The sequence below is a fragment of the Pundamilia nyererei genome, unplaced genomic scaffold (genome assembly GCF_000239375.1).
Source record: "Pundamilia nyererei isolate P.nyererei 1_Seehausen unplaced genomic scaffold, PunNye1.0 scaffold00130, whole genome shotgun sequence".
NCBI lineage: Eukaryota > Metazoa > Chordata > Actinopteri > Cichliformes > Cichlidae > Pundamilia > Pundamilia nyererei.
In genome coordinates this window covers 1,461,927-1,476,413 of record NW_005187531.1, presented here as the reverse complement: position 1 = coordinate 1,476,413, position 14,487 = coordinate 1,461,927, and the positions used below count along the sequence as shown (strand labels likewise).

At 40.9% G+C, this 14,487-nt stretch overlaps 1 protein-coding gene across 3 annotated transcripts; it reads left to right on the top strand.

The window, feature by feature from the left end:
• The first annotated feature begins 1,016 nt into the window (after nt 1-1,016).
• Nucleotides 1,017-7,290, top strand: pfkfb3 (6-phosphofructo-2-kinase/fructose-2,6-biphosphatase 3). 3 transcript variants are annotated; one of them, XM_005743335.2, is made up of 16 exons: nt 1,017-1,315; nt 3,077-3,205; nt 3,372-3,468; nt 3,568-3,634; nt 3,724-3,798; nt 3,888-3,944; nt 4,056-4,180; nt 4,291-4,498; nt 4,603-4,749; nt 4,846-4,950; nt 5,049-5,178; nt 5,290-5,417; nt 5,553-5,741; nt 5,921-5,943; nt 6,305-6,355; nt 6,907-7,290. In XM_005743335.2, exons 1-16 carry the CDS (start codon nt 1,246-1,248, stop codon nt 6,911-6,913), a joined length of 1,608 nt encoding a protein of 535 aa, XP_005743392.1. In that variant the 5' UTR covers nt 1,017-1,245; the 3' UTR covers nt 6,914-7,290. The 3 variants fall into 3 exon arrangements, with proteins under 3 accessions (XP_005743392.1, XP_005743394.1, XP_005743393.1); XM_005743337.2 differs by lacking the exon at nt 6,305-6,355 and having other exon boundaries at nt 1,018-1,315; nt 6,907-7,289; XM_005743336.2 differs by lacking the exons at nt 5,921-5,943; nt 6,305-6,355 and having other exon boundaries at nt 1,018-1,315; nt 6,907-7,288.
• The last annotated feature ends 7,197 nt before the right edge of the window (nt 7,291-14,487 follow it).

The window sequence follows — 14,487 nt, the reverse complement described above, 5'->3', positions numbered from 1 at the left end:
TATATATATATATGACATATATACAATGACATATAGTCTATATGTCATTGTATATATGTCATTAAACCTCTCCAGGTTCTTCAGCTGTTAACCAAACCTGAGCTTCTTTCAGTATCATTTGTCTGTCATTTCTGCCTTTCCACGTCATTTCCCTTCGAATGTCCTCATTGCGCTATAAGATGAAAGCGTGCTTGGCTAATGCGGGCATTTTTGAAAAAGTTAAATCCACACCAGTGTATGTCTAATGATACCCATTGTGACTCAGTGGGACGGCCCAGAATGAGGAAGGAGAGAGAGGTGATGTGAGGCTCTGCACGTCTCTTCTGGGGTTGGTTTCACACATCTTTAGACTGAACAAAGTAGCTTAGATTTTGTTGGGGGTTGCGAGTGGACGTGGAGAACGTGGGGGGGCAAATCATCTTGACCACAAAGACCGCGGACGTGGAGGTTTCATACATGAAATCGTATCAATTTCGAATCGTTCTTTGATAAAATAAAAATAAATAAATAAATAAAATAAAACGCATAAATAGCCCCCTTTTATAAAAACTTTATCAGAATTATCCTAAAAAATATAAAAACAATAATATTCGAAAATATTATGAATACACAAAAATACACAGAAAAATTGTTAATTCACACTACACGTTAGACCGAGACAAAATGGAAATTAATGGCAATGCTGCATTTTGAAATGGTAAAAAATATTTTAAAAATAAACCTACAGCAGAAAGCTTCAGGAATATTTGAAAATCAGTCTTAGAGAACCATATGGAGCTTTAATTAATAAATATCAGATATCAGTTATACCCGCCGCTGGCGCCGCTGCTAAAAATAGAATGAAATGAGTAATATACCGTGGATTGCAGTCGGTTTAAGAACTATTGCACACAATGTCGATAATGAAAAAGGGGTTACGTATTAAGTGCTGTTCTAAGGATTGCCACAGAGTGGCGCTGTGGCGCAGCTTGTGTGCGCGTGTAATATGTGTGAACGTATTGTGCTTGCGCGCGCGCGTCCCAAGTCACGTTGTCTGCCGGCCGCGCGGGCGGAGTTAAATAGCGGATGTGTGGCACAGGCCGGTAGATTAAACCCGGCTCTGCACCGGTCAGTACGCTGAACACACTGAACGGAAGAACTACGCTCTAGTTTTACATCGCCTCCGGCTCTTCGAAGTCTTTTTATCGACGGGATTTAAGCGTCTTAGTTCTCCTGTGTGCTGTGCAGTTCATAAGGCCCAAAGGAATGCCCAGAGAGCTCACCCAGAACAGGATCCAAAAGATCTGGGTTCCCACAAAGGATGACAGGCGGAGAGGTAAAACACTGCATATATTATATTATTCTTTGCTCGTGGGTACCTCAGTAGTTTCTTAAATGTAACGATAACTGGTATTTTCAATGTATTTTCGCGTATTAACGTACGCTAATCAAGCTAGTTCTTTCTGTTTTTTTTTCTGACGACATGTGAGTGTGGTGCTGGGTGGGTATTGCCGTATGAATGCTTATCACGTCACCAGGTCGCTGCATTGCTGTAAAACAACCCCGTAGTGTTACTTTTGTGACTGAATTGCAGTTTTGGTCCAATATTTTTGAGTCTTTGCACCTGCCGCGTACGCCGGTCTTCTAAATCGCCAAGTCGAAAAACCGGCATCATTCATTCATTGATTGGTGGTCTCGCGCAGCACGTGCAACACGTCACGACCTCTCTCCGGCCTGACAAAGCTCCTGTTGCCATGGTTTGTGCGTTCCCCTCCCCCGCGCAACCTGCGAACGATGCTGGTTCCGTTTTCTGGTTGGTCAATCGGCAAATGCCCGTGAATGGGGCGGTGACTCGAAGCCGTTGCTTTCTTGCTTCTGGATCATTTAAAACTGAATTAAATGCTAAAGGAAATGACCTATTTGATAGAAGTAAAGCGAATTTCGTGTGTGTGTGGGTGTGTGGGTTTTTTCTCCCTTTTTGGTCTTTGATATTTTGTGTGCTGTTACAATCATTTGCACATTTCTTATTAGTAAGTTTAGAAAAAAAATCAACATAACAGTATTTTTACCCCACTTCCAATACACATGAATGCACTGGTTACTTCATTCTGCTTCTGACTGATTATTGATAGGATTTTGCACATGGTTCACCAATCGTCTGTCAGTGCTGGGAGTTTGGCTTAAGCTTTGTTTTAGGTCTGATCCAGAGATAAACCTGCAAATTTATCCAACTGAACCTTTTTGTCATAAGACCTAAAACTATTGGTGATCAGTTGTGAACGATGGAGGTTCAACACAGAGAAGGCTGACTCTGATGTCTGAGCATCTCCTTAAAATTTGATCAGTCTTTCCGTTTAAGCACTTGTGTTGTGGAAACAAGATTAGCAGTGCTGTGGGGATGCGTGGGCCTATTTGAAGATGAATGGCTGATGCTGCACGGACGGAGAGGCAGCAGGCGTGACACGAAGCAAGCCCTGTAAAATCTCCCATGAGCCTCTGGGGGTGGGGGGCTTACTGTATATCTGGTCATGTGAACACAAATTGTCCTGGCTCGTGAAGGCTAACAGAAGTGGGTCAGATGTGCAGTGAGGTTGAAGCTGAACGCGAGCCCGCCAGCGGGAAATGGAGATTATAGGTTGGTGACTTGAAAGAATAATTCAAAACCCGATATTTATGCAACTGGATACAAACCTTAGTTTGCACAGCAGTCAATTACTTAAAGTCAGTGTTTCATTGATGCTAGTCAAAATAATGGACCTGTAATTAAAAGCATTGCATACTGTCGAAGTTTCAAATAATGAGATTGGTATATGTTCAGCTAATCACTGGAGCAAAAAACTGACTTCACATAAGTTACATAAGGGTATATGTCTGTTATGGTCATCTGTGACCACAGAAGCCCCAGCCACTTGCTCATCAAATGTTGTTTACGATGAGCAGCCGATCAGCGTATTGTTGGCTTAAAGAGAGGCTTGCCTTAAAGAGATGGGACCCAGGGGACCAAAAAGACCCCTAGAATAATTGAAGTTAAACACACAAAACATGTTTTACGTTTTGCAAACAAGCGCAATTGTGATATCTCACAATGTCTCTACAGCAGGTGGTGCTCCCCACTTCGCCAACCCACCCACCGTCATTGTCATGGTGGGTCTGCCGGCTAGGGGCAAGACGTACATGTCCAGGAAACTCACCCGCTACCTCAACTGGATCGGCATGCCCACCAAAGGTATGCTTACAGACGGCAACACACATTTGTACACTGTTCCTATTTGTTCAGTAGGTTATCAGTTTCACAGTAACACTGTGGTCCTGGAAGTAAATGGCATCAGCTCATGTTTCCAATTGCAGGACATTGTGTTCACACTTGTTTGTCTTCCTCGTGTGTGTTGCAGTCTTCAATGTAGGAGAGTACCGCAGAGAAGCAGTCAAGAACTACAGCTCTTATGATTTCTTCAAGCCTGACAATGAGTGTGCTGTGAAAATCAGGCAGTAAGTCTCTCCTCATGTTACACAAACACCCCAAATAAAAACATATTTTGTTTATTTAAAAAAAGAAGAAAACAAACGTTTCTTATCATTGCTTTTCAGGCAGTGTGCCTTAGCAGCCTTGAGAGATGTCAGGTCCTATTTGAAGGACGAAGGTGGCCAAGTAGCGGTGAGTTTTCAATTTTCTCAAAAAACTTGTTTCTGTAACAACCTTATCCTGTGGTGAAGCTTTTCTTAAACCTTTCTCTTTTTTTGTAGGTCTTCGACGCTACCAACACAACAAGAGAAAGGCGAGACATGATCCTCAAGTTCGGGGAAGAGAATGATTTTAAGGTACATGCTGCTAACGTTATCGGAGTACCAAAGTACTGAATCAGTGATGTGGAGCACCTTTCTAAACAAAGTCTCACTTTTCTGTTTAGATCTTCTTCATCGAGTCTGTGTGCGATGATCCCAGCGTCATTGCGTCGAACATCATGGTGAGTCACAAATATAACCTCAGACATTACTGTGCTGTTTTTACACAATGCTCACAAATCTCTGGCATCAGGCATGTTGTTCGCCGTCTGACAGTTTTCCTTCCTACGCAGGAAGTGAAGGTGTCTTGCCCGGACTACCGGGACTGTAACAAGACTGAAGCCATGCTGGATTTCCAGAAAAGAATTGAATGCTACAAAAAGAGCTACCAGCCTCTGGACCCAGATCAATACGACAGGTAAAAAAAAAAATAATTAAAATTTAATTCGCGGCTTAGATTTTTCTTGCTGGTTATGTCGCCTCATTGCAAAACTTCAGATGAATCATTTGCATCCTGTCTTCTCCCAGGGATCTCTCCTTCATCAAGGTAATCGATGTGGGTCGCCGTTTTCTCGTCAACCGCATCCAGGATCACATTCAGAGCAAGATCGTTTACTACTTGATGAACATCCACGTCCAGCCCCGAACCATCTACTTGTGTCGGCACGGGGAGAGCACGGACAATCTGAAGGGAAGGGTGGGGGGTGACGCTGGCCTCTCTCCTCATGGCAAACAGGTACAAAAGAGAGCATAAGAGCTTCCAGTTGCTCAGCTGATACTTTTTAAACCTTTCATAATGAACACCAGGTGATAATATGACTACTGCTTTGCCTGCTGTAGTTTTCATCCGCCCTGGCTCGATTTGTGGAGGAGCAGCAGCTGAAGGACCTGAAGGTCTGGACGAGCCAGCTGTGTCGCAGCATCCAGACTGCCGAGCACCTCGGAGTCCCGTACGAGCAGTGGAAGGCTCTTAATGAGATTGATGCAGTGAGTGTCACTCAAAGATGTATTTTTAGGTTGTATTACACATTGCTAATTGCACATCATGTCTAAGCTGACTACGTGCGCGGTGTGTTCTTTTAGGGAGTCTGTGAGGAGATGACGTACGATGAAGTGAAGGAGAAATTCCCTGAGGAGTTTGCACTGAGAGATGAAGATAAATATTATTACCGCTACCCTGCTGGAGAGGTACATGAGCAGCCGTTTGGTGCATTGACACTTTACCTCATAAAATATAAAGCAAATAGTTTTTTAACCCCCCCCTCCTTCCCCTTCTACCTCTGCAGTCCTACCAGGACCTTGTGCAGCGGGTTGAGCCAGTCATCATGGAGCTGGAGAGGCAAGAGAACGTGTTGGTTATTTGCCACCAGGCCGTCATGCGCTGCTTGCTGGCCTACTTCTTGGATAAGAGTGCAGGTGGGTACTCCAAATCCCACAAACCCGCCTGGGTTCAAGGTCAAATCCAAATGTGTCCTCGCATGCGTTTTTAATCTTTATTTATATTTTCCTTGCCATTTGTTATTCCAGATGAAATGCCCTACCTGAAGTGTCCCCTCCACACGGTGCTCAAACTCACCCCAGTTGCTTATGGATGCAAAGTGGAGTCAATCTCCCTGAATGTGGAGGCAGTAAACACCCACAGGGAGCGACCAGAGGTAATGGGAGCTCATTTCTGAGAGCTGGAGTCATTGTCACTTCCTGTGTCTGAGCAGCTGCTGTTCATTGTCCTTATTCATGAAACTCCACGCATGTGTTTGACCATCAAGTCTGTTTGTTTTGGTTCCCTGCAGGAGGTTAAGAGAGGTCCTGGCACCTTGATCAGGAGGAACAGCGTGACTCCCCTTACCAGCCCAGAGTCCAACATTAAGAAGCCTCGCATCGACGACCTGGACGAGGCCCCAATCCAGGAGTTGCCCCCCTCTGTTTCTGCGCTGGCCCTCTGCAGCCCATCACACATACCCCTCACTCTCCCTGGACAGGTGGGATTATCAAAACCTTTAAAATTATACTGGATATCCAGCTGAACAGTATTCAGGAAGTGACGAGTCACAGATGCGATTCCTTCCTGACAGCTTTCTGCATGCGTTCACTCACACTACTTCTCGTCCTTTTTTCTTTTTTTCCCCTCTGCCCTCTCCTCCTTTTCCACACCTTTCAGCACTGGCTGGGCAAAGTTTGCCTGTAAGTATTCAGGATATTCTGTCAGCCTCTTCTACTGTGTGCTGTGTCGTATTCAATGACATTTCTTTTTCCGGACTTCCACAGTACTCGACTGTTTTACAGGAAAAACAATGTATTAATAATAACTCTAGTCTAAACTTGAGTAATGGGAAATGATGATTTGTTACAAAATCCTGCCTGTGGAAGCAACGGGAAAAGGAAAGTTCTTAGTTCATGGGGAACTCCCACGTTTTTGTTTAGCATTCCTGTCATTCCAATCTGTTTTCATCACTACTACACTCCTGATCCTCATGCTGACTGTCCTGTTCTTGTCTTTGTGTGTGTTTTGGTCTATTCTCGGCCTGTCTTGTGCTGCTTAAAGGTGCACCATCCTCCACTATCTAAAGGTGGTTTCACTCTTAGTCTTTCAAAGGTAAACACACTTTAAAGGCTATGCAGTTTCTTCAGTTCTTCTAGCAGCCACATCAGTGCATTACTTAAATCTGCCAACCACAGCAAAGTAGGATGAGTTGGCTTAAATTCTGTGTTTTTATTTGCTGAGCGGAGCCATGTTCGAAATCATCTGTAAACAAACTTAATTGTATAATTGAGTATGCAACAGCAGTACACTTCACTGGTGGCATGAGGATAGGATTTGCTGGTGCAGTGGAAAAGCATGAATGACGGTGCAGGGTGTGTGCATTTGTGCGCATGTTGTCATAATCACCTAAGGATTAAAGCGATGCAGCCACCTATTTGCACAGTGGCAAACTTGACGCAAGTTTTCACAGCACCTAAAAATATCAAAGAGCAGATTAGGGCTGAGAAAACCTGCATGACGTAACGTGTGGTTAAGACATTACACTATCTTAGGCCACTCTTTGCGTAAGACTGCTGCCTTTTGTGTTATGGATCTGTATAGTAGCTATGTAGTGCACAGCTGCCGCAGTACAAAGTGACTCTAAACTTCTGTTTTGTTTGCAGAACCTGATGAGCTCACCTGGTTGCCATGACATCCTGCAGCCCTGCCAGTGAAACATTACCGACATGTGGATCATTGAAGAGTCGGTGCAACATCATCAAAGTAAAATTGTTGTTCTCCAAAATCGACTTCTGTTCTCCTCCTTAAAGCCCAGGACACAAGTTGCTGCACGTCTTACTGTTCAAAACACAGTTATTGTATTTAATTGATGTCTCAATTTTTTTCCTTTTTTCTGTGATTGAATCTGTTTTTGAAAAATATTTTATAGAACTTTTGCATCTCTGATGGAAACCAATTTATTGTGGTTTATTGCTTTGGAGAGACCAAAGACTGTTTCACAGAGAACTTCTTTTTTTTTTTTTTTTTTTTTTTTTTTTTTTTTTTTTTTTTTTTTTTTTTTTTTACATTGTCAACTTTGTAGTAGTTGTACACTGTATTTTCACGTACTCATGTTTTTCTTTTTTTTTTTTTTTGAAAGTTATGTAATTGATTGGTTTGTATGTTGACACTACACAATGAGCAATGTTTTGCACAGTGGCGAAACATTTTGCTTCTGTTTGTCAGTTTGTTTTTCATGTTACTGCACAGTAATGATGGAGGTGATCTTTGCCGTAGAGTGCCTGTAGTGCTTGTTTTGCAAGCCTAATGCTGCTTCTCGCCATTTTTCTCCAGACTTGTTACTTGAGAGGCGCCACATTTCACCCATGAACTCTACATGTCATCTCAATATTTAATTTCTCCATTTAGTTTCAGTGCCACAGTGCACGCTGATCATTAGAGATGTCTCTGATGGGAAACGTTACTTCAAGTTTATTTCCTTTTTGCTCTCAGTGTCTGCTACGCACAAAGTTAAGCACCTATATTTTTGTTAAAATGCGTGCTGTTAATAATAGCTCTGTAAATCTTAGTGTACATATGGTGTAAGTGACATTGTATGGGAGATGACTTGGAACCCTTGTGGGGAGACTTGATGAAAATGTGTGTAACTCTTTGTAATACTGTGTTGTGACTGAATGGAAAGTGTGACGCCTGTGCAGAAAACTGCTGTATCAGGCTTGCTTGAGATACTTGAAATGTTTTCTTTTTGTAAAAGTGTTTTGTTATATTCCTTATTTATTTTTAAGTAGTTGTGAATAAGTATTCAGAGGGAAAGACACTCTGTTTTGATAGAACTGTACATTATTATATTTTGTGCATTTCTTTTTTTTCTTTTTTCTCCCTTTTGTTGAACCATTAAATTCACTTCATGGGGGAAAAACCCTGTTTGTTTTCATTAGCCCATATCCAATAATACTCCAGCTACTCTGGTTCCTTTTATGGAGCTAATGTGTGCATGACATTGCATGTTCTGGCTGTCTCACCTATTCACATGAGTCACGGAGTTGCACAGAGTTACAAGCTGCTTATCAGCCTAAAATGGACTCAGGAAGTTATGACTAGCACTGGTAAGCCTGACACTTTTTCTCTTTTTTTTTTCTAGAAGAAGGTTGAGTTAATAGTGCAAATTTTGTTGCATGGTAAATGGCCTGTATTTGTATAGCGCTTTTCTAGTCCCTAAGGACCCCAAAGTGCTTTGCACAACCTGTCATCCACCCATCCACACACACTCATACACTGGTGATGGCAAGCTACATTATAGCCACAAATTACAGAAGGCATGGTACAAAAGCAGAGTGCAGTGCTAGCATGACGTGAGTTATTTCTGCCAGCATAATGGCTTTGCAGCAAGAGTTAGCATGCTGAAAGTTACACTATAGCACAGATGAGGTAAATGTGTACTTGACATAACTAGAGTGCCATATAGCACAATACGAGAAAAATATCTGGATTAAACAAAAGCAACAAAGTAAATCTGAAAATTAAATACACATACAAAGTAATGTATCAATATAGGCAAGGCAAAAACAGGAATTAAGATGACTTGAGTGAAGATCAGAATAAGTATTCACTGACATTAGGTGGTCAATGCAGCACAACAGAACTTCCTTGCTGTGTGTAAAGTGTTGTGATGAACTGTTATCATGGTAAATGTTGCATTTGTACAGAGTAACTGTCCTTGTGTCAGCAGAGCTGGATCGGTCTGTTAAAGAAGGTTCTCCACTGCCTGTGGAGTAAATGGTGCAGAGGGTGGTCAGGATTATCCATAATGGACAACACCACAGCTTCACAGTAGTCATCATATTACACTGCTAAACATCAACATGTTGATATATGGAGGTTCACATGTACCAAAATTATGTGCACTCATGTTGTGCATGTTGTTTCTGTTATTGAAACTTTTAGCTAAACATGCTTTTATTCATTCAACTTTGAGCTCTATTTGTACCACCTTTTTGCATTCTGTGTTGCTTTAACCATAAACAAGTTTAATTTTTTGTATAGTAGTTTACATTTGGACAATTGGGCATTAGTTATAACTGATTATACACACAGTCATACAATACATTTTAAAACAGGATATAACTAAGTTGATTAGAAATAAATATAATTTATTTAATATAAATTACATTGTTGTTCAATGCATGCTGAAACTATTGGCTGATTTCACTTGATCTTTATGCAGCTATTCTGGGTTCCTTGAAGACTTATTCTGTAAGGAAACAGTCAAGCAAAATTCAAATCCAACTACTTGCTTAACAACGCCAGCCAAACCAAAGGAAGAAGACAGCAACACATTTAAATGACTCATCAGAACGCCCTAAAGAAGAGCACAAAGGGCCCCTGAGGACAGCATTCATAACAATACAGAAAAACGACACATGAGGACACAGAAAGGCTCAGGCCGACGACAGGAAACAAAACCAATGTTTTGTCAGGACAACTGACAAAACATTGGTTGTTGACATAGTTTTGTCCCAAGCGAAGTAGACAGTAGACAATAGAATAGAAGTATTTTTTTTGGTATAAATGAGACCTCATACATTAGAGCATTTTTTATAAAGTGAAGTACAAATTGTCCATTTTATTTTCTATGACAAGACAGTCATCAGACTGCTGGTTAGAATGGTAAATAACCATCTGCAGTAGACACCCTTCGCTAGAAGTGCTACTTGTTCAGCACATGAATGGATCTGTGACCTTTGATCTCAGCCTGTATGCTAATGATTCACCTCAGTTTAAGGGCCAGTCGTCAAAAAGCTTAATTAGGCTGTTACCAGAGTCCTTCAGAGCATTTCTTAGCCATCACTATTGTGAAGCATTGTTTAAAATGATTTTATTTTTTATGGCCGCAGGGATATTAGAACTGCACGGATGTTTTCTGGAAATTATTCTTCGATCACTACCTTTGCATCATCACCATAGATCCTTATTATTCAGTTAATAAGTTGGGTTTATGTACAAAAATATTTATTTGTGCAGATGACACAATATCTCCATTGAGATATGCAAAGTAGGAGTTGGTTTGAGGTCCGTCTTTTCCAACTAGTTTCCATAAGTAAATGACTCGAGAGTTTTATTGCCTCCTGATATCTAAATGTGCTCCTGGCGGATGGAAAATTCTGGCTTAGCTGCTGCTAAGCAAAGGCATACAGTTGAAAAAGGACTTCATTCAAAATGTGTGCAAAATGTGGAAAAATCACCACAGTGTATTGCAAATTTCCACATTTTCTGTTTACCACTTATGAGCTCATGAGACTTGATGAGTTACCAACAGCTCAAAATCAGAAACACATGTCAGTAGTTTGGATTATTGTTTTAGCCTTGATGCGCTTGATAAGTTACTAAAATTCACTTTAATATGAGCTAAACATTTGTTATACTAGATGCTTCTCCCTTCCTATATTTGCCTCTCTCCTGCCACTGTGTCGCACACACTATATTTGCCAGCTGGATGTGGTATTTCCCCATGTCTGAATCATGGGCAGACCGAGTGTTTTGGCTCTGTTTGGTCATCCTGTGGGCAGAGTGGCTATGTGACTGCTGTCAGGTACACCACTTGGTGCTCCGCCTCCCTCTCAAACACACACACACTGACCGGCTTCCTCAGCACTCACAGGCAGTGAAACTCTAAAACCTACTTTGCATTGTATCTTTGCATGTTGTTGTCGCTCACATTGGTACACTTTACCTATTCAAGTTTTCTCCTCAGTAATAATCAGCATTTTGCATCCCGTTTGCTCACATTTTATTATATTAATTGACCCCCCCCTCCCCATGTTATTGCCTCGTGCTTGACTGAGATGTGAATTTAATGACAAGGCTCCGGAGTCTAACTATGTGTTGCGTTTGGCAAGCACAGACTGAAGCAAACTTGCATGTGGCTTGCCACTGGTAGTCATGGTTAGCCCGGTGTGTGTGTTTACATGTGTGTTGTCTGTAATCTCTGTGGGAGAGAGGAGTTGCTGTGTCAGGCATCTGAATGGTATGTGGACTTGTTATTAACAGTCTGAACTAAGCTAGCAGCTCCACAAATAGCCGTCTAATGCTGCGCTGACGAAGGATTGTGTGTGATCCCAATCAGCCAGGTTACAAAGGCAGTAATACCGACTGGCCTAGTTGATCAAGGCTGAGCAATCTACTCAAAACTCATTATCTTACTTGAATGTGGACAGTTGAGATTAGCATAAAAAAGAGGACGGGTGACATTTTTAACACTCTCTTTCACAGACTGATTCATCATCATCAGGTGACCGGGCATCATGTCTCACTCTGTCTTACCCATGACTCAGCAGCTTGTCCTGCTTAGTTCTTACTCATGTGTCCCTGTCCCACTTGAGCCCAAAGTAATCTTGTTTCATACAGAGTGTGCATGCAGAATCACAGAGACACACACATTGTATGAACTCGATGACCCAGGTAGACTCAAAAGTGCAGTGATTTACAGCCAGGGGTTGCTCCTGCTTCTGCAGCCAAGTATATGGAAAGATTTTGTGTAGTTGACTAGTGAATAGCTGAAAGTTATGGGGGAAAAAAAGGTTTTTAATGGTGTGAAGTAATGACTGTGATTCAAAAGTCTAAGCTAGGTCACTAAAAGTAATCTGAAAGTGTTTAAAATTGTTGAACATGCCCCGAGTGCAAGCAAGCTTTCCTAAAATGTTTAATGGCAGAAACAGTGCAAACACACTTCATTATTATTTATGGGGAAATAAAACTCTCTTAATTAAATTAAGACATTTAAGACATGATAGGTGATTCTCTGCAAACATCTCTTCAAGACGTCCCTTCAATGTTGTTTTTTATTACCCGCTGGAGGTTTTTGTTTGCTATTTTACACATATTAATCTGGGATCATACTCACACCCTGCAGATTTTCTAAAAACTAAGCTCATACTTCTGAAGTAATGGACTTCACTCTTTACACTGGAAAGACAGAGGGACGATTATGCACTGTGACGTCCAGAGGCAAATAAGCTCTTGATGAAGCAAATGATACCACAGGAATAAAATTTCCATGTAGATTTACATAAATGGTGTAAACACTAAATATTGCATGGCTGTCTGTTTGCAACTATTGCACAACCAATTAAAACCAACTAATTAAAAAAAGTGAGACATGCATAACCTTTTTGTATTCTCATATGTTCAATATTTCCTGGTTTAATGTACTGTTATATTCAATACAGTGAAAAATCATCCTTTGTTTCTTTATATTTTGCAAAGAATGTAAATGTAAATGAAACATGTTAAACATACATGGAAAAAAAGTATATAAGACAAAACAGTTTAAGCTCTAATCAGCTTAAATGTCAGTCTGTGTTATGGCCACCTTGATTCTTAAACACAGTCTGTTGTCTCTAGGACAAGCCATTTTTGCAAGTAGCCTTCTGGAATAGTTCTCAAGAGTTTCTGGAAGTCCTTCAGTTTAACAGACACAACAAAGTCTCTTTGCCTCTTGGAGGCAAAAAAGCAAAAATCTTTCTCATAGTACTGCATATTATTACTGGACTACTACATAGACTGACTACTTGACTATTGGACCTTAGCCCTATCTCCTCTTGCTGCTCCTCTCATAAACATATTTGAGATCGAACCAGAACCTTTTTAAAATAAGATTACAGCACTGATGTTTAAGAGGTGGGAAAATTTCTTCTGCCATTTGACAGCGCAGACACATACCTTTGTGCGTGCATTGCAACACTGTCAGTAAATACACTTTTATGCTTTTATGACTGCTGGTCATCAGCAATCAAATTCTTGGGGGGGTACATCAGCATTTGGGATTTGGTTGGGCTTGAGAGTGGAAGTTTACCGGCTCTACCAGCAAAATGCATCTTACAACAAACTCTGGCCCTGTGCTCCACAGACCCTGCCACTCTTTACCTCTAAATGGGCCAAACTAAGCTTTTAGAATACTCAGGCTTCAACAAACAAATAAACACACCACTTTTTATGAAGAACAGAAGACGTTGGTCGACCGTGGTTCAGGGGGTTGGATGAATGGATAAATGCAATCCATTATTATATAAAAGTCCTTGCAGAAAGGTACAGGGATGCTTAAGCGTGAATTATGCTTCAGCTTAACTTATCTCGTAAATGGAAACTCTTTTAACCCTACGCTGTAACCTTCTATTTAACCTGATGTGGACCTCCTGAGAAATGTAACTATATGTCAGGTCAATGCAGCCCACAATGGCTTGAATGGCGTGGAAGCTTGTGGTGTAGGGTTCAGTTTCCACTTACGACGTAAGATTTCCCACAGAGGTCTAAATCACGTTTTATTAGTTGATAGTTTGATGTGTATTAACACAGATATCTGTTTAAAGGTAAGAATTAGCCAGTATTTTATCATACACACCCACCCTCAGGCTAAAGTTGAATTTGTGTTTTCTGTTTCTGTCCAGTAAAGAATGCATTACCTGCATTATTTGTGCAGGGGAGTGAAAACTCATCCCTCTCTCTTTGTGGAGAAGCCATTGACAGGGAGATTTTGCACTGAATGGAGAGGATAAGTCTTTCAGCAGGCCTTGAATGGAGCTGAGTAGATTAAATAGAGCATGTGTTATCCCTGATTACACTGATGGTGGAATAATAGTCCTTTTACGTGCTGCTCTGCAAAGTTGCATCGGCCTCACAAAATATTGTTTTTACTGTAGTGAGTCATCCTAATGTTTCGTCTGTGTCACATGGCACTGGTAGATACAATGTGACACAAAAGCAGCACCTTTCCCCCCCAACCATATTCAATGCTTTTAGAATACTTACGCTAACTTCTATTACTCAACAAATGTTCTCTTTTCATTTCCAGTAACATAAAACATGGCAAAAATGAATTTTGGTTTTGTTTTAAGTCACCAGTTTTTAAAAAAAGTTGTTTTGTCACACTCTTGTCACACAGTGTAAGACAATCTTTAATGTAAGACTTACCCTACACTGCACATCCTCAATTTACTTTTGTTTCCAGTAAATGTGGATGACACTCTATTCTCTATGTTGCATTATTTCATTATTTGTGTTTCTTTCTGAACAAGAAGGTGAATTTGATCTCCAAACTACTAAGGGTCTCAGGATTATTATTTTGACCTTATGGTTATGGTTTTCTAATCAAAGCGTGGTCATTGAGGTATATAATAGAATAAAAGATACATGAAATTTTTGAAAACCAGAGATATGGTTTAAGTTAGACCCTGAGCTGGGATGATTAA